Source organism: Lagopus muta, chromosome 11 (assembly GCF_023343835.1).
Source record: "Lagopus muta isolate bLagMut1 chromosome 11, bLagMut1 primary, whole genome shotgun sequence".
Lineage (NCBI taxonomy): Eukaryota > Metazoa > Chordata > Aves > Galliformes > Phasianidae > Lagopus > Lagopus muta.
In genome coordinates, this window is record NC_064443.1 from 13,162,514 (window position 1) to 13,189,559 (window position 27,046).

The window sequence follows — 27,046 nt, forward strand, 5'->3', positions numbered from 1 at the left end:
TCAGGGCTTTGGGTAAAAGCCACTGAACAGCTCACCAAGAAGGATGCTATCAGAACAGCTCACCAAGAAGGATGCTTGCAGGAGATTCAGGCCAGCATCCTGATTCGGATAAGATCAACGCCTGCTAACACTTAGCACACACACAATCAGTTTGTAAAAGATTCAGATTAGCAAGAGGACACAAAGCGTCCTTTTTGGTGCCAATCTGAGCATCTACAAAGAAAGTTAGACATGGAACTCTGCTTTCTTTAAACCGCATCGGTCCATTGCTTATGCTACTTTCTGGAGGACTGTTGGTAATGGAAAATGATAGCCTTAATGGTCCCAGGAGCACACAGACATCAGTAACCACACAGTCTGTGCTGTCGTTGTCCGAGTGATGCTACATGTTCCTTGCATTTCATGCATGCATAGACATCAGAAATCATAAAACCTCACATAACAGCAGAATTTCACAAAGGCATCAGCGGTACCTGGTGGGCAGGACCCTGCTATGAAATCGCTGGTGGCCACAGCAGTGAAAAGCCTTCAGTTCGGCTGTGTAGCAAGTAAGGAGGGACCAGAAAATGCTCGAGTATTCGGCAGTGAGGGCTTTCCTGCCTCTGGCTCCTGCCTTTCCGACAGCCTGTGCACAGTACACACAGGTATCTGCAGGAGGTGAAACTCAGGACAAGCAATTTACATTTAACCACAGGTTTTTTATTCCAAAAAGGAAGAAATTGACAGAAAAACCAAGGGGACTGTCATGCAAATAGCAGTGATTTGCAGCCTTCTTTTGGAGAGATTATGTCGGGCTTTCAGGACTCTGAATAAGCTACAGGAGCCCAAAGGGAGGCAAAAAAAAAAAAAAAGAAACCCTATCTAAAGCACCACGGCTCCAAACCAGCCCCAAAATCGCATTGTGACCGCGTCACCTGCCGCGGCGGCGGGGTCAGCCCGAAGCTGGAGGTGCAATGCCACCCGCTCCGCCTGGGCACGGCGGTGCCGGACAGGCGAGGCACCGCGCCCGCACTGCCGCCTGTCATCCTGTCAGCCCCGAGCTCCGGGCTGTCCCCGGCATCCGAGCGCCCCGCACCTCCCCGCTGACTGCGAGCGACTGTTGTCTCGCCGCCTGACCTTACACAAACGCGATGCAAACAGACAGCCCACCTCAGCTCCATCACTGTCTGCTGCTAATACAGGAGATTGATAGCCACATGAAATCAACTCCCCGCTCGACCTTCGGTGCTGGGTGGCATATTCTGACTGACAGCCAACCTCATTCCGGAGAAAATCAAACTACCCAACTTCTTCTCTCTCTTTTTTTTTTTTTTTTCCCCCCCTGTCTAAAAAGTGAAGTAACTTCTTTTTATAAAGAAAATCAAATCAACACTTTCTCAGTTTTGACAGAGGAAAGCAGCCTTTGTTAAACAGAAAGATGCCTCCTAACTTGAATCCTCCCCCTGCACTGGGGCCCACGGATGCAGTGGTACCCGGTGTACAAGATGCTCCATCAGGCACAGTGCTGCGTGCTGCACAGTCCCAAGCACGGGCATGCTCCCACCTCTACCAAATATACATGGGAAATTTTCTTCTATAGGTTGCTGGGCAGAGCGTAGCCCCTGGCTAACCCTAGGCAATGGATGGGAATGGTATGTGGGAGGAAGGGATGCAGAAGAAAACCCAGCCCTACACACACCGTAATTGCCAGTAAGCACTGCAGGGATAAATATCTGCTTCTCTGTGCGCTCTGCCAGCCAGCTCTCAAATGCAGGATGTAAGTGGCCTGAACAGTGTTCCAAAAAGAAACCACGACTCTTCCACTCAGCCACTAAGATTTCTATTAGTAGAAATGAAAGAAAGGGAGTCATATTTTCTCCTGCGGACCTCCTGTGGTTCTCTGACTTCCTGATAGCAGACGTCACACCACCCGGTTTCTGTACCAAACTCTTCACCACATGTGCCCGTGGTCCTGGCAAGAAGCACGATGCTGCAGCCCCAGCAGCCCTGAGACAGCCAGGACATGGCCCCAACTGAGAGGGATATACCTCAGACATTTGGTTTGGACTCAGCCATCAGATAGCCATAACTAAGATGGAGAAAAGCACACAGTTCCCTTCTTGCAATATTTTAATCAAATCTACCAGGCCAGCTTCACAGAGCTGCATGTTTGGAAGCACCTGACTGCGTCCCAGCAAAACACAACAGCATTCACTCACACCTCTGGGAACGCACTGAGGCACAGCATGGAGTCTGCACATCCCATAGGGCTTAAGGCATCACGGCACCTTCAGATACATCCTGCCACTGACACAAGAAGAGGATGCTGAGCTCTGTTGTGCCGAACCCTGAGAAGAGCTACACCAAATAGCCATGACCAGCAGCCAACTTCCTTTTCATTACACAGCTCTGGAAAACAGGACTTGGACCAGGTCCCATCTACAAACCAAGGGTCCACGCGCAGTTCCTTGAACACACCTGAATCACACCCGTCCCCAGTCCCTGCATGCCGCAGCCCCGCAGCCTGCCCAATGTGCTCGGTGACCGAGGAGCTCGCTGCCAACTACAACACACTGCTGTGCACTGCGCGTTTCGCTTACCTTTTTGGCTCTGGATTCGGCTGGGATTTGGAATCTTTCCTTTTTTTGGACTCCTTTTTGGAATCCTTTTTTGTCTCCACTTCAGCAGCGGAGGGCTGAGACACTTTGCCCCCCTCGCCGTCTGTGCTTGGCTGTGACCCGCCAAGCAACTCTGCCATGTGGTGGCTTTGGGGAATGATTGGGATGTGCGGGGGGGAGGCCAGCAGCACAAGTGGAAGAAACAGAAGAAAACATGAAATAAAAACCACAAAGCAAAAGAAAAGGAAACTAAACTGAAAGCAAATAAGTGACATCAAAGAACAATTGGCAAAGATGGAACAAACAAGTGAAAGAAACTCATAACTGAAAAAGAAACTAAGGAAGCAAAAACTTGGTTTCCATGACAAGATGTATGGAACTAACTGCAAAGCAAGTGGCAGACTTGCAACGTGAAACCTGGGCAATGTGTGTCATAATTCAGGATGTTATTTACCAGAGGGTTTATGAAAACATGTTATTATTTTATAACACTCTTTTCTTCAGCAGCATGTGCAGGATAGATACCAATATCTCCAAGTATATAATGCAATTTAACGGGGGAAAAAAAGCAGAAAAAGAAGCTGCAACACGTTACAACAAAATAAATAGAAAAGGAAAAAGCATAGCTCCACTCCCTGCCATCAAAGATTTCCCATATTGGAGAGAAAGGAAAGGGCTATTGCTTAAACTGAAATTCCTTTGCAATAGCAGCAGTTCAAGGGCTGACGTCACACTGCTGATCAGACAGAGGTGCCTGAGGGCTTCAAGCACTTCTGAACACTGAAGTTTGATACTGCTGAAAATTTCATTGCTGCAACTTGTCAGTTGCCCTTGTGCAGTAATTAAATCAATGCAGGATATTGCTTATATTGCTTACGCCCATTACGTTATATTCGACCCATGACTGTCACATGTACTTCAACTCCATCCTGTCCAGAACTGCATCTAGCAGGTGTCTGGGTAAGAAAGTTACCAACCTTCTTCTCTGGATCCTCTATGTGCATTTTTATTGCTTACATTAAACAAGCAATGAAACAAACAAACAAACCGACTATGCCACTAGAAGCGCTGCTGCCAAACATCCAGCGTGAAAACATATCCAAGGAAACCTATATCTGACAAAGTCATCCCTTGCTGGCAGGGAGCTGCTAGCCAAGAATAATTCCTTACCTGTTGCCATGAACATGTGATGCACAAAAGGCAAAGCTGTAGTGAAGTAAGGTGGGGTCAATCATAGCTCCGTTTTCTGCGCGCTCTAGCAAATCTCTGAGGTAGCAGAGATGTCTGTGACAGCCTCTCACTCCATTACGTGCACAATACTCATCTAGCACAAAGACCTGGCCAGGACTAAACCAGCCCTGTTTAGAAATAAAGAGACTTGATTTTAAATATAAGTTATTAAATACAAATGCTATCAGATTTGGAGGTGTAGTGGTCAACTGTTCTAATAAAGGAAATACAAACCTAAGGCTACTTTAAGAAAAAAGGAAAGAGGTCACTCTTAAACAATACAGTCTGCATATCATCACCTATCACAGCATATATTCAGTGCAACTGTTAACAAAAAGATATTACGCTACCATTAACAGGAAACGTCATTTAAAATGCTGAAAAGTGAGGCCAGTTCATGTCAGTGCCTAGCAAAAAAAAAAAGAAAAGAAAAAAAAGAAAAAAAAAAAAGAAAGAAGATTCACACCTTTAAAGAGATGACAAAGATTAGATTATTTAAGCAACATTAAACAGTAATCTCATTTTGGGGAAGAGACTGCACATTTGGCCAGGAGTGAGAAGAGTGATCTTGGGGAGAACATGGAGGATTACAGTGAACAACGACTTCTCTTGCATTTGGCACGTAGGAACGTCCTGAAGATGGAGGAAGGCAGATCCACAGCATCAGAAAAGGACATTTTGCGTCGTTCTCATCGCGTACCCTTGGAGACGCGCTCAGTTCGCCCACCACCTGGCAGGCCAGCGCTCCTCGGCATCGCAGCAAGCACAGCTCTTCCAGCTTTCCTTGAGCATCCACAAACCTCCAACAATTGCTGCCCATCAGTCCTAAGGGCTTGGTGACACACGTCTGTGCTCCCGAGGAGGACTTTGTCCCATGAGAGGACTGCACAGCGCCCGGTGAATGTCCCGGGACAGCCAAAGCGTGCCTCTGCCTTCAGCGAAGGTGTTAGCGAGAACGAGAATATTCTTGTAGATTGCTTTTCAAAACGCTGCAAAACCGTCAATATTTACATGGAAATTTGGGTGCTAAACAATTGCTAAGACGCAGCTCTGGAATGCATCAAGCTGCAAAATCTTTCATCGTTTAATTGAAAAGTTCCTGCAGCGGGCGGGAGAGTAGTTGAGGCAGAGCACTGCCCCTATAGGCAACTTCTTTGCCACCCCATCTGTTACCCCAAATGCTACATCTTAGAAACAACACTGCTGTGAAAGATTAAAATATATTTTCTACCACTCAGATGACACCAAATCTTTTCTAGATGCCAAAATAGCTGCTTTGAAAAGAGTTGAAGAAATATCAATTAAGAGCTCAAAGACATAGAGAAGGATTTGCTCATCCTTATTGGGCCAACTCCAAAACAGATTGAGAAAAGAATTAAAATAATGAGGCGAAAATGATAGATATAGGGAGTAGCTACAATTCTGGGATCACTGGAAGTGCACATTTCAAAATGAAGATACAGAACAATGCAGATGGGACAGCACTCTGGAAGGCTATTTTTTGGGAGGGGTATATTTGCTTTCACTGCTTTTTACTGATATTTTTGTTTGCTTTTTGGTTAAAGGCTTTGTGCTTGATTCTGGATGTCTTTATGTTGCCTGCTTGTTACATCCTTGGACCATCTCCTCACCTTGCCTCTTTTAAGTCTTTGGTAATTAGGTACGGGAAAAATACCATAACTGCTCTGAAATAAGTGTGTGGATTTGGTTACCAGGGTAGAAATGCAGTTTAAATTGCTACATTCACCCAATATATAGGAAGGACTTGATCCTTCCTACAGGGTGAAATCTTAGCACCACTGACATCAATGGGACTGATGGCACTAATTTCCCTGGAGCTGGGTATCAAATCCATAATTTGGGGTGAAGGAAGCTCGACCTGCTGTGTTCCACACTGCTCCCCTGCACCAGAGCCTGAGAAGTGCTAGCACTTAGACAGGAGAGATGGGGCAAATCCTCAAGATTGCTCCCCTGGTGCAACACAGGGAAGCCTGAGCAGAAGCTCATAAGTTTGGTAATGAGCCTCAAATCTTGAATCTCATGAGAGCACACAAGAAGCCATGGGAGAATCCAGACCAAGGAAAACCAGAAGGTTTCCCTTTGTATGACAGAGATATGAAATAAAAACAAAACAAAACAAACAAGAACTGAACGGAAGAACAAAGGGGCAGGAAGTGCTGCTCCTCACAGCCTCAGAAAGAAAATGATCTAAGGTCTGATGAAAGGCTGTATTCAGACAAACTCCCCACATCTTCAAGCAGATCCTGGCTGTTGATGAAGATTTGCCTGGCACAACTAACTGTCACCCCACCAGTCTGGCAAACACAACTGGTAGTGACACACTGGATATTTCACCCAGCATGGCTAGGTGTAGCTCAGTTTGGTCTCCCAGATGTCTTCAGTGGCACTGAGAAAGGCAAGTGGGCACCGGAAGAAAGCTGTAGAGCATAGAGAGCTCAATGACTGTGACTGAGAAGCTGAATGGCACTGAGATCATGCCATGCATCCCTGGCACCACTGGGGAGTGCAGCAGGAGCTTCTGAGCTGGGCCTGTCAGGTTTGGTGAAACACTGGAAAATTTTCAAAATGGTGGAGTGCAGTTTCTGTGCAAATCAGGAGTTTTGAGGGAAAATTTTCACTTGTCAGCACTTGCATTTTCTCATTTACCATGGAGAAAAAAAAAGGATAATTTCATTTTGGAGGCTTGCTTTATGGGCCTTTTCACTCGACCCCTTTACACATTATCACTACTAGGCTGGGCATTCTGGAAGATCACATCTTGCAATAAGCTGGGTGTTTTGATGTGAATTCCACGAATCCTGACACAACTGCTGCAGCAGGGATCCAGCTGCACGAGCTGAATGCTGGTAGTAGGTTGGGAAGTCTTCGGAAGAGTAGAAAGGCAGGCTCAGAAATAGCGTAAGCGTCCATGAAGATAGGAATGAAGTTCCATGCTGTGTGGGGTTGATATAAGGCCGGAAGAGTTACATACTCTTTTCCTATTGGAAAGTCCAGGAAGAGCTGTGAAAGCAATTGTGCATTCAGCTTGTGGTCGATGGGCAAGAGCCTCAGTAAGCAATGCCGACAACGCTCTTCCCCTTTCCCAGCACAGTGCTCTCTGCCAGCAAACATCACTTCTGCCATAGCTGAGATTAGTCAGACAGCCTGTTTGTTTTCATAGGGATGCCTGGCTCAGCCAGTGAGTGGGCTCGCATTAACATTGTTTAACCTGGTTCCATGGAAGGGAGGCAAAGCTGAGCTATTCTCTGTGTCAGGGTAAGCCACTGTGTCTGGGTAAGTCTTCCATGGTACCTCCAAGTTGGCATTGGAAAATAAGATGTAGGACAAGGCAAAACTCTTTGGGACTTGCACATGAACATCCTGTAGGAAGAACAATTGCTCAGCAGCACACAGAGCAGACAGAGCAGGCTTACCAAAGGCTCACAGCTCCTATAGGCAAGCCAGCACAATGGGATCATCAACTTCCCACAAACACCTCAAGAGCATTGAAAGCTCCATGCGGTTGAACTCAAATTTTGAGGCCAGACTGATTCAACTTCACAATCAGGACAAAATCATATTAAAATAAAGAAGCATGTGAAATCCAAGTGTAGGTGAACGCAGCCCATTATTCTCTTCTTCACATCATTGAGTAACGGGTGATTTGTAAGAAGATCATTAATTGGTGATGCTCTGCTCTGAAGAGGCACAAGTCTTGGTGCTGAAGGGGACGCCATCACTCCAGCAGCTTCTACCAAGAGACCTAAACATCTCAATAACAAGCAGATGTACGGCTGGTGGGTGTCTTGAAGAGAAACATTATTAATAATTTTCAGCGATGGCCTTGTGACTATCCTTCAGCCATGAATTTAATTAAAAGGCTGCAGATTCTTCACTGGGCCCGAGGCTGCACAGAGACAAACCAGCTGCAAGCCAACCTGTCAGACATGCATGGATGGGGATGGTCTTCCTAGAGCCATGCGTGGGGAGCAGAAGCTGCATGCCAAACCTACTGCCTGCTGTAGCAAAGGCCTTGATGGAGCTGGTGAGAAACCCGCTGCAGGTCAGACAGTTCTCCCACCAAGCCTACTCACACCACTTGGGAAACTGGAGCCTTTCCCCAACCCATCCTTACCTCAGGGGACGTCCACAACTGCATCTCCTAGCCCTGCCTATCATTAGGAAGGTGATACTCAGCTGTGTTCCCAGTTTGTTGCTTTTAAAAGAATGCCACTCAACAGTGCCAGATCCATGGACTGCACAGCTGGCAAAAGATGGAGACTGTCAGAGTGGTTCTTTTGCAGGAGAAGCCAGCGATGAGACCCCAGTGTGGAGACTTGTGTGCAGCATGAGGAGGGCAGCAGGTGAGGGTCTCTTCACACCTTTCAGGACAGGTCCTGCATTTTAGGCCTCATCTGCACTCTCTAGAGGGGCTTCATTCTGTTGTTTTCTCAAAAACTAAGAGCCTCTTTACTCCCACTCATCAAATCACTAGAAATTCATTGTTCAGGTTGTACTGCTAAAAGTTATTCGTCATTTAAACTCTCAGTAAGAGCCACCAAGCACTGCACCCAGCCAAAGATAACAAGCAGTCATGGAGCATCTCTGTGCCACTGCCATACAGGCAATGTTATACAGCAGTGGCCTGAGAGCTGCAATCTTTACTAATGGAACAAACATAATGGGCATGCAACTACATGAGCAAGGGCTGACTGCAGGATCCATCTAGTCCCACCTGTTACCTGCTTGGGATCCCTGCTCATACCGAGACACAGAGCTGGGCAACAGTTATTCCTGGTGTGACTCCATTGACATGGGAGGTGGTACCAGACCGTCATCCTTCCCCTGTTCTTTCATCCATAACACTTGGAAGGCAGTGTGGGAGGCTGCAAAACACTGCTTCTGCTTTCTACTGCACATCCCCACACAGGAGTCTTTGCAGGAAGAAACATTTTAAACATTGCAAACAGAAATGATAAAGACAGTGCTACTGGAGAAGAACAGCAGTCAGTTCACTGGAGGTAGCCTCTCAAAAGAAAATACCTCTGGCCCAAATTCAAACCTGGTGCAAACAGAAGTGAATCTTCCAGCAATGGGGGATTAGCCCCCAGTCGCACTAGCTTTGATTTTGCTGGTTGGTGTTTATATCACTAGAGACCAAAGAATATACTTGCCAGACAAGAATAGGAATCATTAAGTCTGTGGTCCAAAGTGAGGCGCTGAACCATCTCAAAGAGTGAAGCGTGGTCAAAGTTACAGGGATTGGAAGAGATAAATTCATCCATGCCATGCTTTTGAGCTCTATCTGCATCTGTTCATTTATACATATAGAGAAAGACACCATTTAGAGAGATATAACATATTTTAGTTGACAAAAACAACAGAAAAATATACAGTATGAAGCATGAAAGCTAAATATCTCCTCTTCCCTACATTGCCATTAACTTTTCTCTTTGCAGGCTACACAGTACACTCTTCACCTCCCATTGTCAACTTGCATCATTTATGGACAATATTATTGCACTGTCGATGGCTCATTATAGTGCATTTATTCTGTACTTAAAAACAGAACACAAACCCAATAACTTACTCTGTATCTTACAATAGGCTACGAATTAACAGAGTTTTGGCTCAGATAAGTAAATTAGCTCCTATTTAGTTAGTTGCGGTTAATTATAATAGATTCTGCCATTCTAATGAAGTTATAGCTGTAGCATTTTTCTCTACATTTACTAGGTTTTCTAGGTATCAAACCAGTTACATTGCTCTTTATTCAAATGCCAACGTTTGTCTCCCCATGGCAATTTTTTGCTAATGGCAACGTTAAATGCTACCTCAAAGAAATAAAAAGATGCTCTTTTAAACACTGCTAATAAGTTAAATTGATGTGTAGTTTGTTAGCACTGAGAAAGTAACCTGATAGTGTGCTGGAGCTGCCAGTCATCCTGACAGGGACAGAATTCCCTCTGCTCGGATCCCGAGCTGCCATTTTTGGGTGAATTAACAGTCTCACCATACTCACACTTCTCTGCTTCGGTGACGTTTATGGGCACTAACTCCTAGCGGCTAATTAATTAAACTCAACGTAGTTAACTCAAAGTACACTGGTTGAAATGAAGCCACTGATCCAGCCTGGGTGCGGCCAGCCGGGACCCTGCTGGGAGCAGTCTTTGTTCCACCACTGACCGGGGAATTAAAAGACACCTTTCACTCGGTTTTGTCTGTGCTCAGCTTCCTACTATATGGGCTCTTGCCAAATCCTCGACAAATAGAACGGGATTTAAATCCTTCCCCTGTTTATAGCCTCCTAAGGGAACTGGGTGGCCTTGAAACAATGTGGCTGAAAGGACACAAAAATGCAGTTTTCCGCAGTAGTACTGTAAGGTAACTGTATTTGTTTCAAAACAAAATTGCTCTTTACCAGAAGAAACAAAAATCCTTAATTAAAAAGAAAAAAAAATAAATTAAAAGGAGCTTTAAATGATAATGAGATAGTATTTTTTATGTATGTTTTATTTAACTATTTATATTAATCTGTGAAGGATGGCATGCATTCCTAACTGCCTCGCTCATGTCTGTGCTCTCAGATATTGCTGATCATTGGAAGCAATCTTTGCATTTTCTGTATAGTCTGTCGTTAGCTATATACAAACCATATAAATAACATCACCCACTGGAAAGAAATCAGACAAATTAAAACATGTAACATTTCAATTAGCTGCTAGCAATACTTAATTCAGCAGTAGCTGGCAGTTTTCCTCACTAAAACCCTGCTGAATAAATGCTGATTTCAATTGCATCCTCCCTCTCCCCTATTTTTTTTTTTACTGCCAGTTCCATGCTTTTTCTGGTCCATTCCTCCATTCCATCCCATGCACTGAATCCTGCCTGCCTCCCCTTTGCCTCTCCCTGCTCCCAAGCCCCCTCTCTGCCTCCTGGCAGCTCTGTGCATTCAGTGCAGAGGAAGCAGCACTGAGGTGGCAGCACCAGGGCTGGGCTCTGAAGACAGGGACAATCTCCTCAGCCAGAGCATCACCGCCATGGCAAAGCCAGTCTCCAGCATTCTGCCCCATCATCTGTCCCTTTGGGCCAAGATCCATCTGACAGAGCTCACTCCCGAAGAGTTCCCCCCGTGCTGGTTTTGACCTATCTCTAGAGCCCACAAAATGCTCTAGCAGATATCATCAGACTATTTTTAATGGATTGTTGCTCTCCCGGGTTCCTCGGAGTTGACTGCAAGCTGACAAATTGGCTGGAGGCCTTAATTTGCCAGCTTCACTCAGAGATTTTATTACTTTTCAATTAGGAGCCCTGATACACTGTCAATCCTCTTGCTCTGCAAGCAAGGCTCTGAGATCTGAGTAAATCAGCTGGAAATGTGAAGAGTCCCCTAGCCCTTTAGCTGGTGAACTTTCCTGAGCAGAGGTGCGAGAAAGCATGTTGGAAATGAATTTTTTTACTCCAAACTAATCAAATTTCTACCACTTTGTGTTCTCTTAGCAATTTCTTGGCAATTGCTGAGCACTGGCATGGCACTTGAATGGCTCATGACCATCCATGCTCAAGGGCAATTGTACCTGTGTTTATCAATTCTCCTTGTGTACATTACTGCATTGGGCACCTGCTGGACACCATTCCCCCAAATCTTCCTAGCTCAGAACAACCACTGGAGAAGGAGGAACTGAGCATGGCACTGTATGAGCTTGCATGACCAAGATGCACTTCAAGGAAGCATGAGCATGAGTTGTGCTCGCTCGGTGATTCAAAGCATGGTTCTCTGACATGGAAAGGAAGATGAGCAGCTCTCCATGCATCAGCCCAGTGCTGCAGGTCCCTCACCCCAAGTCCCCAGGTGCTGGGCTGGATGTGCACGAACCACGGGGCTGCAGCAGGTGTGGTGGAACAGGAGATGTCTGGAGGATGGTCAGACACACACGGAGTTCATTAAAATGCCACATCTGTACTGCTCTAGAGGCTTAAAAGTCTTAAGAATAGGACTTAAGCAGGTTTCAATAGGACCAGGAGCAGGTTTCAAAGGACAACCATACTTTAAACTCAGCTTCCTTTAATTATTAGAAAATAATTATTAGAATTATTAGAAAATAAATGTGCAATCTGCAATTTTCATTTTGATCTCTCCAAGGGACTAAATTTAAAATGAAATTTCGGAATCAAACTTTACCAAAAGCATTAAGTCCCTAGAAAACACAAAAAGGAGGGATCTAAATATATTGTTCCTCCACTACACAGAGCTGAACTGTCGACATCTGCCTATAAAGTTATACATACAGTCCACCCTTGTTCAAAATGCCTTGCAGAGTTTAAATGAGATTTTTAACAAAATGGGAATGGCTAATATTTGTACCCAAACTGTACAGCTAATTTGTAAGTGCTTTAAATTAATTGTTTCACTCAAATACAGCTGCTTTTTTGACCCTACTCTGTTATTCCAATCAAAAAAGAAAGGAGAAACCAAAGAAAGAAAGTTATACGATGCTCCAGTAACTTACAATCCCTTTCCAAGGTGCTGTGCCAAGCTAGCTGGTGCTCCTTTGTTCAGCTCCCAGACAAAATGCTGCTGCAGGCCCACAGAAGTTATCTTACATATTTAGACAAGCTGCACACAAGTGCAGCTGAAAGGTGTTTGATGGTGGTCTCAGAGGGGAGGCTGCAAGGAGAGGTAAATTGGCAGCACAGCCTCACAGACCTTTCTTCTTCCAAACTACAGACCCCAGCTTTTGTGTTACACTTGGGAGCTTACATTATTGTCTCCTCTTAACTACTGCCTTTTTCATTTTGCCCATCTTTATCCAGTTTGCATCTTACACCGAGTCCATTAACTAGCCCTCCGCCAAACACACACTCTGAGCAAGCGTTTGAAATCAGAGCCGCCGGGATTTGCCAGCGCTGGGAACACAAAGATTTGAACAACAGCAGTAATGAAAAACAAAGGACTGTCCCACCATTTTGCTCTGCGAGGGCTCTCTTCCTCTTTATCTAAACGTTGCTTAAAAAGGAAGAGACAAAATAGCTAAATCTCTCACTCCTGGCTTTTTGTTTTTCTATATATGTATCTCACTGCCCTCTGCATTTCTTTGGCTGCAGTGATAATTTTGGCAGATTTTGCTCTGAGAGCAGTGAAGTTAATAACGGGGGACAAGCTCCATAAAAGAATTCTTGTTATAAAAGGCTGCAGGTAGCCATTTTATTGTAAGAATTTTTTACTTGGGATTTCTTTCTTTTCATTAATGAATGACTTCTAGTACCAAAGGCAACTTAAAAATCCAGTAAATTTAAAACACGTTTGTTGGTTAAAAAAAAAAAGACAAAAAACAAAACAAAACAACAACCAAAGAACTGTAAATTAAAAGGTGACTTTGTATCTTACTCATCTGGAAAATGTGTGCTTGTCATATCTGCTTGACATTACAAGAATGAAGATGTGGTTTGGACAGTAACAAACAATGACACTAGTCAACCTCATCAGGAGACATGAAATAAAGGAATGACAATGATTGATGGCAGCTATTCATTTACAGATACGTCTGGAAAAGTCTTCACTGGCACAGTCGGGCAAGTGGGAGAAGTTCTCTGGGCTCGGGGGCTCAAGAGCAAAGAGGTGCTCCTATGAGCTGCCAGAGCATGGGCTGCAACTTGGGATGGACGTGAGCGGAGCAAGGGGTTTCCTTAGCCTTTTCCTTAGTGTTCTGGGGGAAAATCCACACGCTGGGCTTAAAAACGCCCGGGTGCTGGTGAGGAGCCAGCTGCTGGCAGCCAGGCCATGACTTACCCATCCCCTCTCAGCAGCACCACAGCACGGCCACTCCCAAAGAGCTCTCGCATGCCGCGCTGCCTGCAGCCTCCCTGAGCTCGCCTCCTCCTCTCATCTTATCCTGTCTTACAAGATAGCCTGGTGTTTAATCGGCTGTTTAGTCTTCTGTTTTATGGCATCTTGCTGCAAACAAATTCTCTCCTGCTTGAGTTACGATTTTAAGAAACAATTAAGAATGCTCCTGTAAATCACCATACGCACTGTGCGCTGAATTGAAACCTACGTTACCTGCTGCTTGGTAGTTAAGTGAATGGGAATTTGTGCCATGCACTGACATAACTCCTTGTGCACTAAGTTAAGGATGCGTTTTTAGAAGAGCTATTTATAATACAAAACAATGCTTCACAGCGTTTTTATAACTATTTAAAAATATTTTGAATTGGATGACTGTGGAACCCTGTGAATTTATATTTTATCAGTTAGAGCCTCATGCTTCTTAAAGCATGTAAAAGTGATTTACAGGTTATTTTTAAATTCATGCAAGTTACGTGAGAACTGAATTAACATTTTGATTCTGCATTCCTGCAATGAAGCATCTGCAAGTTGACAATACAGAAGACACAGCAGCGTTCCCATGATATCTCTATCTATCTAACAAAAATAAAGCAATTAAAGCACAAACTAATAAAATAATCTAATAGGATAGCAATGCATTGTAGTGCAAATACATGTAATGTTGCCAGACCCAAGTTCATTCATTCATTCACTCTTTCTTTCTTTCTTTCAAAGTGGCAAAAATCTGTATTTCCGTCAAATTGAACTTTTAGCAATAAAGTCTGGTAAGAATCCTCTTTGGAAATCCAAACATTTAGAAAAGAAAAAAGAAAGAAAAAAGAAAGTGTCTGCTGAGAAGGAATTCTGCCTGCTACCCAGGGGTATAGTTAACACACACGCACATACTCACACACAGAAAAGAAGAAGAAAAAGAAACAAAAGGAGAAAGGAGAAAAAAAGGAGTCTTGCTGGATGGCCAGGAGGGATGACACCGCCTGTTCCTTCTCATAATTGCATTCAGATACTCCGGATACATATTTGCCAGCTCTCATGACCCACTGATGCTATTCCCTCCTAAGGAAAGCAGGCACTCACCAGGTATTAGAGAAGCAAGCTTTTGGCACCAGTAGAAGATTTGTACAGTGCGTACTCAAGCCTGAACAAAGATTAAGGAGAAGCTCTTTTACAGCACAACTTCGTGCTTTTATCTTTTCCAGAGCAGGCGTTAAAGTCGGAAAAGGTAACGACTGAGGACAAATTAACAATTCCCCTGGCTTATCCTTCAGCAATGGTTGGGTGGCTGAGACCCCCACTAACATATTTGGTTACGATAATTTAGGGGATGCAGCAGCCCCTCTGCGTCTGACATTTAAGTCAGAGCGGGTTGGGGTCCTTGCCAAAATAATCCCCCGTCGTGTTGGCGTGGAACTACCAAACCTGGAGGATCGGGCTCGTGCGTGGAGGTGGAGGGGTGGGTTTTGGCTTCTTGGAGTCCTGCACCTCGTCTAGAGCTCGCCGGGCTCCTGCCCTACCTTTCTAGGCTCTGAGCAGTCCGTGGTTAGCCCCGCATGCTGGTGCGCGGCACCAAGCTCGGCATCGGAACAGAAAGAAAGGATATTGTCAGAGTGCAAAATGATCTGTTTTCAGGCAGTAAGCAGTCAACTAGATGTAAATTCCATGAAACAAAAGAAGGTATTATTTACAGTTTTATTGTGATGTTAATTAATATTTACATCTTGGAATGAAAAATAGAGATGTTAATGATTGGCTTTACTAAGAGGATCACTTGATGCCAATGTGAAAGCCAGGGAGAGAAGGCAATTATGCAAACATCACATGCATCCTAATTTCAGTATGGAAATTTACATTTCAAACCTAAATTCAGGAAAATAACATGGAAAGTTTGTACTACAAAATCTAAACATGAGAAAGATTTAAGAGAAAAAAAAAAAAGCACATTGCATACGTCAGATAATCTAGTCTGATTATCTGAGCTGTGCTAGCTACAGGGAAGCACTTACCCTTGAGTCCAGCTAGAAGTTAGCAGGGTAAGAAGGAACAAACCAGAATAACATAAAGACTAGCAACAAGGCTCAGGAAAGCAGACAGGAGCCCTAACCTAGCAGCTAAATATTTGGGTTCAAGCAAAGAACGAAAAAGAAACTTAAAAGAAAACCAAATCAACCAAAAAAAAACAACACTTACAGCTGAAAATTTCTTATGAAGCTCAACAAACCTAGCTACGGATCATGGGGGAACAAATCATTACAAATTCTCAAAACAACCAACTCTTTTCATATGGCGTGATTAACAGTCATTAAATATAAACAGACATTAGAAATGAAATATAAGCACAAGTGATATGTAAGACAATTACTGACCAATCTTTCATGTTGAAAAGAAAAGGGGTCTGAAAAAAATGAACGCTGAGCATGTTTGGGGATTTTGTTCAATGCATCACTAACACAGAATGAACAAAGATTGGTGCTTTCAGACAAGTGACCACTTTTATGAAGCTTAAATATTACCAAAAGGTATCATATGTATTGGCAGCATTATTGACTACAATACTGTGCATGATTTTAACATTAAACAAGAACAGTTTTGTTTTCTTTCTTTTGTAATGCAACTACTGGAGAAAAGCACAGCTTTGCGGTAATGGATTTTTTCTTTTAAATTATAGCAAAATAAAAAAAAAGCAAAACTTTTCGCTCTAAAGGGCATTGTTCACCCACATGAAAGAGACTGTAGAGTCATACAAAAATTAATGAATAGCAGGATCTATTTTTTCAGTACTTAAAATGCAAATAAAATATATTCCACCCTTGTTTGGAGCTGTCTGTTTGCTTCCAAGTCAAGTTCTGCTATCGAATGGTGGATGAGAATTTAAGTAGTGCTCTAAGTTTATATTTACTCACTTAAATGAGGTGGGAACCAAACGAATTCACTATTGCTCCCAAGTTTTCCCAACAGCAAAACGTGTTCCTTCCAGGTTTCTGCTTAACAGACAGCTCCAGCACAGGAGCAGAGGGCTGGATATTCTCTGCATGTGCATGCATGTGCGTGTGCCATTTTGGACTGCTACAACATGAACGCTACAGCAACAGTTACTCATCAAACTGCTTAACATTTACTTCTTTGCAAATCCTTCATTTACCATAGCCTTAATAAACACAAAAACACGACAGGTATAAAGATAAATGTACAAGAATAAAACGTCTCGCAAAAGTCCTTACCTTTCTGCAGGCCAAAAAATAAAAAACAAACCAAAAACAACCGATAACAAACCAAGACCCTTTTAAAAATGCAGTACTTGATACGACTGAATTTAAAGACTGAAGGAGCTGAGGTATGTATCTGTGCATTTCAGACTCGTGTAAGCCATCATGTATGGCATGCATGACTCGCTTCTGCCTCTCATTATTAAACTGCTGCACCCATTGACAGTTCAAACGAGCACTGCTGCATACAAACATTAAAATATGAAAACTGAGCAGATCTTGCTCTTGAGATGAAAGGCTTCTATAGCATGCTTCCTTCCTCCTCCTGAAAGACGGAGACCCTATGCACAAAAAGGTTTGAAAGGGATCCAGGTCCAAAGCGGGAGGAGGAAGGAGTACTGAGGAGCAAAGGAACAATGTGCCCAGCCCAGAGGATGCAGAAGAAGCAAGTTATCACTGCAGCGAGGAGCTGACCAGCTTCCATGCCTTGGCACAATGCAACACAACACAGCATGGGAGAGCCTGAATGATCTGGGTTTGGAGCTGGCACAAGTGAGAGAAGCTGAGGTCAGATCCTGCAGGCCCCGGGTGAGATCTCCCAGGAAACCAAGCAGGGTTTGGCTTCCCTCACACGACTGTGAATGGGGACAACGTACCCAAAGGCTAATGGCCCTGAGTGTCTCCTCTTCCACCCCAAGAACTTGTGGACTAAACGTTCTGGGTAGAGGTAGATGCAACCCAATTGTAGGAGGCCAACTCCCACCTCCCATCTCAGCATTCTGAGAGGTTTTCTTCCTTCTCAATCCCAACCCTTCAAACCTTTTGCCCCCAGAATCATTTACATGAATGGGCTGAACAGGATGAGGGGCACTGAGATGAAAATACTGCCTATATTTACCAAGCTGCATCATGCTACGTCCTCATTCACAGCAGCAGCAATGTAAGACAGCAGGGAGTCCAAAATATGCAGGCACATGGAGGGGACACACATAAGAAAAGGCAAGCAGCTGTTTTCTGCTGTTAAACGAATCACTGAGATGTTTATCTTGCACTACTGTTCTTTATAAATACTGACATGAAGCAAAAATGATATAAGAGATGCCCAAATTAGTCAGCAATGGGTAGATTTTCTGAGTTGCTTATAATGACGTATTCAAAATCTGAAAAGCCTTACAATTTTAACTGCTAAGATCTGGTGTAATTGGGTGAATTTGCTAATATTTACTACTTTTCCTTATTTTACTCATACTCGGTTTTGCTGAAATGAGCAAGAAGGGCTGCATGTTACATAACAAAGGGATTCGAGGCACACTACTGAGAAACCCTCCAGAAAAATCAGTGAGGAGGGATTTGTCTGGTTTATAGTCAAATGTAATTTAGAAGACAAAAGAAATTGCTCTAAATTTCAAATTAACTGAATTGGGTATAACGGCACAGGACACACTGCACAGCCACAACTTAAAAGATGATTGCTTTAAATTCACATCTAACTGGCCTGCAAAGCAACCTGTTAAAAATACCATATGCTTTCCTACAGTTGAATATTCAACAGGAGACCTCTTTTTGTGTGTGCATTTCATACTTGCAAGATTTGCACCTGTAGTTCTGAGCACGTGATACATTTGACAGACAGCTAATGGCACTAATGAATTGCTCTGATCTGGGTCTGCAGTTTATTGTGTGGGGGTAAGACGGGTGTGTGCAGAAAGCAAGCTGGGTTGCAGGCTCTCAGATCCCAGTCTCTTCTCCATCAAGTATTGCACTTTCAAATACTCATTAACAATTTCCCCAGGGAATTTGGTTTCTCGGGCTTGGTTATGTTAAGCAGACAGATTAAGTGGTTCTGGACCCACTGATGTAAAAAGCAGCTTAATGATAATGAAAAAGATTTGTTTTGGAGTCAGAAACATGTGTGTGAATATTGATTTACATCAGTGCAGAAAAATCTTTCCGTCAAAGACTTCTGCTGTCTAGGAGAACTTATTTACTTACAAAATTGAGAGATCGGGGCGTCTAGCTGGGGAACGTTTCCTCCTTTAGCATTTAGCTTTTGCACTTGGGTAGGTGGCACAGGTTTGTGAGACTGGCCGGTGGCTCGGTACATGGCTTGGACCCACAGGATGCGGTCCTGCTCATCGTCACTTGCAAAAATCACCGTGTCCCCTTCCTTCACAGCATTGAAGAATGCTCTGCCACCTTCCAAACCTGGCAGGAGAAAAAGGCAGCCTTCGAAAATGGCAACAGACATCTGAAGACTTTGAGGCTGATGACGGGCTCCCCCTCGCCACCCCCAGTCCTGATGCACTGGGTGCCCCCAGCAAAGCCAGTGCTCTGCCTGCACAAGAATTGCTTTGCTGCATGCTTGCTTCTATCCCTGCCCTGATTCAGTGGCCCATCTTCCCATCTCCCCAGCACCAGAATAAGCCTGGAAGCAAGGTCTTGACCACAAACCTACAGTGTCTTTCGCCATCTCCTCTGAGGGACATTTATCCACAGCATGATGAGGGTTAAGCATCTAATTCACTTAGGCTCCCTAGAAAAGACAAGCCTCCCTCTCCTCTTGTGCAACTCCGCTCAACTCCTTCCCATCTATTTATAGTAAAGTCATGCATAGCTAATGATCAGCCTAAACACAAACATATTTACAATGATGCTGATCACAGTTTGGCTGCAAGCAGGGGGAAAGCATCCCAGCCAGGGGCTGTTAGGCATCACAAGCACCCGCAGCAGAGAGAGGCTGGTGCCATACCTGGCTGAGGGTCGGTGTAGTCCACAGTGTATCCGTCGAGCTGCAGCAGCTCTTGAGGCTCGGCTTTTTTCTCCCGGTAGCTGCACATAGCAAATGTATATTGACTAACCTGAAGAAAATCACAAAGTTAAGATGGCATCAGGTGATCACGACAAGGAATCCAAATTGTGCATTTATGCATTGAGAAGGACTGGGGTGTCAGGGGATCATTTCTCACGAGGCTGAACTTCTAATACATATTCTTAGAGCACTCTCTTAACATACCCTCATTCTCCATGCCGGTACACACAGTGGTTTGATTTCCTCCCAGTGAGGAAGAACCACGCGTTAGAAAGCTCTATCACTCATCCCCAGACAAGTGCAAGAGTGACACCCTGTCACAAACAATGTGAGCTAAATTGCTAGGTGCCAGTCATATTAAAGCAATCTTAAGATCCCACTGATCTCGGCAGTTGTTGTCATCAGTGCTGTAAATGGCAGCTCTCACTCCTCTGAGGTACCATCTGCATGACACGATACATTCAATGTCAAGCTCTTGACGGAAGCCGACTCAGCTGCGGGGCTCGGCCGGGTTCTCCCATCGCCGCTGGGGGGCCATCAGCCCGCATCAAGGCCTCGCGTGTGCTCCCCGCACCACGATCTGGATGGGCAGTGAGAAGCCCGGCCGGAGAGGAGAGGATTCTCTGTGCTCCAGGCTAAGAACTCACGGGGAAATTTACTGTCAAATGATTTCAAATGACTTTGGTAAGGTTGTGTCACATCCTGGACGCTTTACGTAATTTTATTAGTGTGGACGTTTTCTTGACCTCTGGAGGAAACTTTGACTTCTGAGGGATCTTTCAAACTCTGGTGGGTGGCAACAGATCATGCTCGTCATTTCTGGGAAGTTGGGAGAGATCCTGAAAGATGGGTTCCACGTGAGTGGCTGCACTCTCTGCATCACCCGAGCAGCTGGGGGACTTTGCCTGTTAACTGTTCTATTACAAATCTACAAACAGCATATATTTCTGTGGCACATTTCACTAATAAATGCCATTTATTTAAGGGACCCGGCTGAGCATCCCCAGCCAGCGCTCGGTGTCTTGCTGCCCTCTGCGGGCTCTGCTAGCTGCCAGCCTGCCTGCACCGTGCCTTCCTCCAGGAACAGCTCCAGCATCCACCTAAGAATAAACCCTATCATTAACACATTTGTGGGAGGAAGGCTGAAAGTGATGCTTTAAGCATCTTGCGACTTCCTTAAAGCTACCAGCTCCGAGGAAAGATTGACAAGTAACAGACCAATAGCAGGAGCACAGCAGCGCATATTATATGCTATGAACTTTGGATGCGTACCGTCGTACCGGCAACACGAAAATTAAAAAGATTAACACGAAGAAATCTAAAAATAACCCGCTGCCCCTCTGCACAATATTCAGACGACTCCTGCAGCGTTCATTCAGTTAGAATAACAGTGTATTGCTGCCATCTGCTGGACAAATTCCTGAATGCGCTTTATTCACAGTACGATCCTGGGGATTTCACCCGAACGGCAAGGATTTGGTTCCTCTGCCTCAGACAGCCTGAACTTCAGGGACTGTGCGATTCCAAATTCAATTCCTGAAATGAGTCACTGCTAATCTACGCTGACACGACTGAAAACACTGAAACAAATCATGCTTCCCTTTTGTCCCGTAGGCTCTAAGCAACAGGTAAAACTCATTCAGTAGTTAAGAATTTCTTCTGTTTTGACACTGAATTTGAGGTCTGAATGTTACATTTTTCCTCACATTCAAATAATTCTCTTCACCTTTGGCTCCAGCATATATTGTTAATCTCTATCAATAAAGCAACTGTACCAACACAACCATAACAAATGGAAACATACAGGCACTTCAAAGCTTATACTTCTCTCATTAAAAGCTACAGAAGAGAGTTTATAGAACCATAGAATGGCTTAGGTTGAATGGGACCTTAAATATCATCAGACTCCAACTCATGCTGTGGGCAGATGTGGACAAAAGATTTGGTGGAGCCATTCTGGGAGAAGAGCAATGCAAACTGTTCTCCTGTTCGTTTCCACATGATTCCCTTAGAAGCTGCTCTACAAGATTATTACAAGAGATCTCTTAGAGAAACCTACAGGTCACTCTACAACATGCAACCATCCAGGACTGTTACTAATGTCCCCTGGAAAAGGAGCCAATGGTGCCACACAGAGTGCCTGCACAAATAAAACTCCAGCCAGCACCTTGTGTTCAAGATGTGATATGCCAATTTACTGCTTGGGGTCAGAAACAAGCTGTGCTCTGGCCACCAGCAAGATGTGGCTCCTTCCATTTATGAGTAGTGGTAAAGAAAAATCTTACAAAATGAGATTCTGGAAAGCTTGCTATGACACTGTCATGTTTCACTGCTGAACAGCGCTGCAGGGTCAAGTGGAGATCGCAGTTAGCCTCTCATCAGTCCTCTAAAATACAGAGCCTGCCATCTGCAGAAGCTCCGAAGTGGCCAGACCAGAGAAACAGTCAGTAGCAGAAATTAATCTTTCAGCCTGCTGAGTTCACACTGAACCATAGCTGAGTATGAAAGCGAGCGAGCAGATGGGATGGGTGAGATGAATGGTTTGAGTAATTGAAAAAAGCATGGATAGAGAGGAAGCTGAAGGAAGACTGAGGGGAAATCTCTGCCCAGTGAGGGACAAACTCTCAAAGCAACTGGGATTTGATCCAGGGACCAGATGAGGGCCAGGAAAGGAGCAGCTAAGGAAGCTGAACTGAGTGAAGCTCAAAGAAGAGAAATAATCCAAGGCTGTTCTGGCTGGTTCCTTATTAAAAAGTAAAGTGGTTTAGAGAATAATTTGAGACAGAAGAACAGAAGGAACAGAATATTGGGGGAAAAAAAGAGAAAGGTAAAGAAATTGAGAGAAGAGGAAAGAGACAGCGGGAGACAAATGCCAAAGTTCACTATTCCCAGGCTGCTAAATTAGATCTGACTTTCTTGGCACTTGACCATATTCTGTCACCAGCTATGCAATCCGAGTGATTAATAAATATAGTAGGTATGTATTAACCAGTACTGACTTTATCCTTGTTTTTCCACCAAATACTCCTGCTCTAGCCAGCAATGCTTGCCTGAGAATCCAGCTCAAACCCATTAATTGTTGTCCCTTGCACTCTGAACACAACACAGCTCAGTCATCCGTTTCCCTCTTTCCCAGTGTTGACATAACACTGCCCCACTTGGGTTAAATTCTTAAACGGACCTTTCCTGGATTAACAGCATGCATTTTGTCCCAAGGGAGAGAAACTGTGCTAAGATACTGCCAGTTGTAATACAGCTTTCTACTTTGATGGGAGACTCTTGTCCTCTGGTTGCAGCTGTATGTTGCCTCCCGAGCCCTTTACTGACACAAATGAGCAGAGGAAATGATCTAGCTTAAAGAAACAAATGTGAAAACAACAGTTTTCACATCTCAGCACATCCATTCATCCCTAAACAATTGCACATAGCAGTTGTCCTAGCTTCTCCCTCCGAGCACGTGTGTTTTCTTTGGGCAGGTCTGCCTCATGGGATGCCATGCCCACACCACCAGCTCGCCCATGTACAGGCATCCAGGTGCAAGCAGACACGTAGCTCCTTAACCAGCAGCTTCCAAATGCTTTCTATCAACCACCAGCACTTAAGGGTTTCTCAGTGTTCACTGCCTATGCCCAGTTCCCAGAGAGGAACATGATTTAGTACGGTTGCAGGGACCAGCTGTAGGTCATTCTCTTTGATTTGAGGACCACAGGCTAGGACTGCAGTGTCGTACACCGCGGTGTTGTGGAATTATTTCCTAGTTCAGTTGGTTATGCAGATTTACTGAACGCTTTGTTTAATTTCAACCCAAGTTAGCTGAGTTTTGCTAAAAGCAGGAGCTGTCACCATTACTCTAAGTTATAATGAGTGCGGGGAGTCTGTCACTAGAACAATAGATCCAGGCGTAGACACTGCAACTGGTTTTAATCTGCAGAGAGTTGATCCGCATCCAACAACGTTCTGCAAACACCATGAGACACAATCAGACAAAATCTGCTCCCAGCTACTCAGCAGACATGTCATCCAGGTACCATGGAGTGTTACTTCCCATATGCTGCCAGCGCACAGAAATGGGGTTATGACAAGAGGAAAACAGATTCAGTCTGAAATCTCAATGTAATTAATTCGCTTGCCCTTAAGAATCATTAGAGGAGATTTCCTATCACAGAACTGGCAAAGCCCACCAAAACCAGCAGCAGTGTTACTGCCAATGGAGCACATCAGACCACGCAGAGAATTAATGCAAGCTCTGTCAGCTACCAAAAATCCCAGCTTTTGCGTGATCAAGGGTCCAATTGACAAACTGGCTGAAATTTGTATGCTGTGCTCAGTTAGCTGATATAGCAACTTATGAAACACAACATCTGTGCTGGATAGACATTTTCTTTCCCAACCAGTCATAGAGAACGTTGCCCTAAATCATCCCATTGCTTTCTCTTACCACTGCCATTGGCATGACTGCTGCCTTTACGAAGCATTTTCCTCACTTGCAAAGCTGCGGACCATTTCCATCTAAGCTCAGGGCCATATTCTGCCATCACTTTCACACTGCATATCTCAGGATTTAAAATTAGGCAAGTAACGAGTCTCTGCCATGTAATTTACATCTAATCAGTATTCTGCTCTTCTGCTGCTCATCTCAAAGGGTGTCTACGGGAAGGGTGGGCAGTGTGCGGAGAGGACTGCGATTCATTCGGAAGAGAAAACTCTCCCCTGTGTTACACAGGTGCCTGCAGTAGAAATGCACCTGAGCTCCCCAGGCCGCTCCACATTGCCCACCCTCACCTAGAGGGGAATGAGGACTGCCCAGCAGTGCATGTGCTGGAAGGGTGAGGCCCAGCTACAGAAGCAGCACAAAGGAGCTGCTCTCACCCACTGCACCCAAACAAACCATCTCCTGCACAGCTTCCACAGACACAGAAGGTGCGAGGGATTATTCCGCCCAAATTACAAGAGAGTTACTGCTCCTTTTCCCTTCTTTGCAGGGCTTACAGGAGCCAAGTATCAGTGGGAACACTCCCTGTAGAGCTCCTTTTTCTCCATACATGTGCAAATCCTCCGTTCATACTGGTGAGGCATAGCTGACAGGAAAGAGCCAAACTGCCATCAACACCTTCCTCCACAGTGCTGCCTATGCAGCTTGGCACCTTTGTGCCTTGTTTAGATGAGGATGAGGAGTCTGAGTATTTATTACCATGAATTTCTTAACCTCTGGTACCAGACACGACTGCAGAGCACTGAAGGAACTGGGGCTGAGCCAGCTGCCTCCATCTGAATCAGGGAAAGAGAGGACGTGGGAGTGGGAGGAAGAGGTTACTCTGCAAGAGAGGGGAGAGGTGTGGCAGAAGATGTTACAAGTAAGGGACAGAGACAAGGGATGAGAAAGGAAATATTTATTCATCCACACTTACAGCCCTGACCTGTAGGCAGCGCCACATGCTGACCTCACTGCGATATCCCAAAGAGATTTCATGCTTTGGATTCCAGCTCTTGGCACTGGTGCCAACAGGAGCCTGGTGCAGCTGACTGAGCCCCTAAAACACAGCCTGATCCTTGTCCATTCTTCCTGCAGCCAGGCCAGCTCACTGTCCTGCTGGGGCTACTCCCTGTCTGTGCTCAGCAGAGTTCAGAGCATTCTGGACATCAACACCTTTACTGCCAATCCCTGCTCGTATCAGCACCCATCCTTTGCATTGCATGAAAAGCAAATGACAAACATACGGACAGCAAAGTATTTTTATTCCATCTTTATTGCCTGCTGACATGTTCAATATGCTCAAACTACATCTGAGGGACTGCATAGAGAGTGTTTCTTGTTTATATTTGATGTACGGCAGAACACTTTACATTGCACCAAATGTTGAGCAAACGGTAACGTAACAGAGGAGCTGCAGCGGCAGCTGGAATATCTGAGGTGGGCTACAGAGACTCTCTGGGGGCAAAAGTCTGCTCATCTTATTCAAATGAACTGCTTTTCTGGCCAAATTCTACTTGCATATGCCAACTGACGAATACAGACCTAGTAACAGAAGAAAACATGGAATAACTGAGCGCTTCAGTTCCTCTGCAAGCTGAGAAATATATAGCAACTGAAGATAAGAGAAAGAACTGCAACCCCACAGAAAGGCCAGATGAAGGCTCCTAAGAGAAACATGGGGATTAGAGGCCACACCTGCAGAGCCTCACACACAGAAGTACTGACAAACTTTGATATGGGAGAAGCTATTTTAGGAAAGAGGAATAGTCCTGTTACACACGGACGCTCTCTGAAAAAGGATCCCATCTTGGAGAACTCCTGCTCACAAGAGAATTCTGCAGAAATGAGCTTCCTCTCAAGGACAAGCTGCTTTACAGGTGATCACACATTGCCACGGCACTTTTAATTTCAGCACAGAACACAGAGAAGAAAATGCACACAGAAAAGCAATCCCTGAACCCCTGCATAAAAACAGGCTCAGTGTGCAGCATTCCTCAAAGGTTTTTCCTTAATCATGGCCTCTTATACCTCTTTGGGACCCTCATCCAGTGTGGGATCCTCTTCCACCTGGCTGGTCCCTGCATGAAGGGTCTATTTGCAAATGAGATGTTGCTGAGAATAGTTTACAAATGCCCTAATCTCATCATTTTTAACCTAAATCTCAATATGCTGCTTGGACAGGCAACCATCTAATTTTTTTTTATTTCTCATGGTCGGAGACAGCACAGCCTGGGGAGAAGAGAGGGAGAGATGGATCCCAATGTGCTCTCTGGCAGTGTTGATCAGGCTAGGGTGAAGATGCAGCCACCCAGACCAGGGCCCCACACCTCTCTGGGTTCAGTGCTTTCAGCTGCCATCAGGAAGGTAAGGGAAGATCTAACACATCAAGTACTGACCAGATCCTCTTAGCTCGTCTAAAGACAACTTCCATCTGTTTACTTGAAATTATTAACCAGTAACATACAGGTCTACTGAAACTGGGATGGCAGAAAGTAGAAAAGAAAAGCAAAGAAGAATGAGCAATGATTTTGAAGATTAGATAAGCATCAGGACTGAAATACTGACTCTGATGCAGCCAATGATGAAACTTCTGTAGATTTCAAAAGCCTTAAACTTGACCTGGAGGCTGAAAAGTGAGCACTTGCACTCAGGTACCTCCAGCCAACGCTGAGCTTCCTTCCCATCTCACTGAATTCCTCCCTAAAACTGTTACTCCATTTCATCAAGCATTCAGTTGCATCACAGAACTCCTAGCTAGTGATTTGCCACAGGGCTGTCCTTGAGACGATGTCCGCAATTGAAAGAAAAAAGACCCAGGACTTAACAAAGAACCTATGCAGAACCACAGTTTTGCAGCAGCTACACAGCACAGTAAAAGATCAGAACACG

General features: G+C 44.6%; 1 protein-coding gene across 7 annotated transcripts in view; it reads right to left on the reverse strand.

Moving 5' to 3' along the window:
- Positions 1-27,046, reverse strand: part of CADPS (calcium dependent secretion activator) — a 174,115-nt gene that overhangs the window by 64,893 nt on the left and 82,176 nt on the right. For all 7 annotated transcript variants that reach the window (XM_048957060.1, XM_048957057.1, XM_048957056.1 and 4 more), the window contains exons 10-13: positions 19,624-19,732; positions 18,867-19,079; positions 9,002-9,138; positions 3,768-3,955 (exon numbers count right to left, since the gene is read on the reverse strand). In XM_048957060.1, the coding sequence (XP_048813017.1) occupies positions 3,768-3,955; positions 9,002-9,138; positions 18,867-19,079; positions 19,624-19,732 (647 nt within the window). The remainder of the gene's footprint in view (positions 1-3,767; positions 3,956-9,001; positions 9,139-18,866; positions 19,080-19,623; positions 19,733-27,046) is intronic.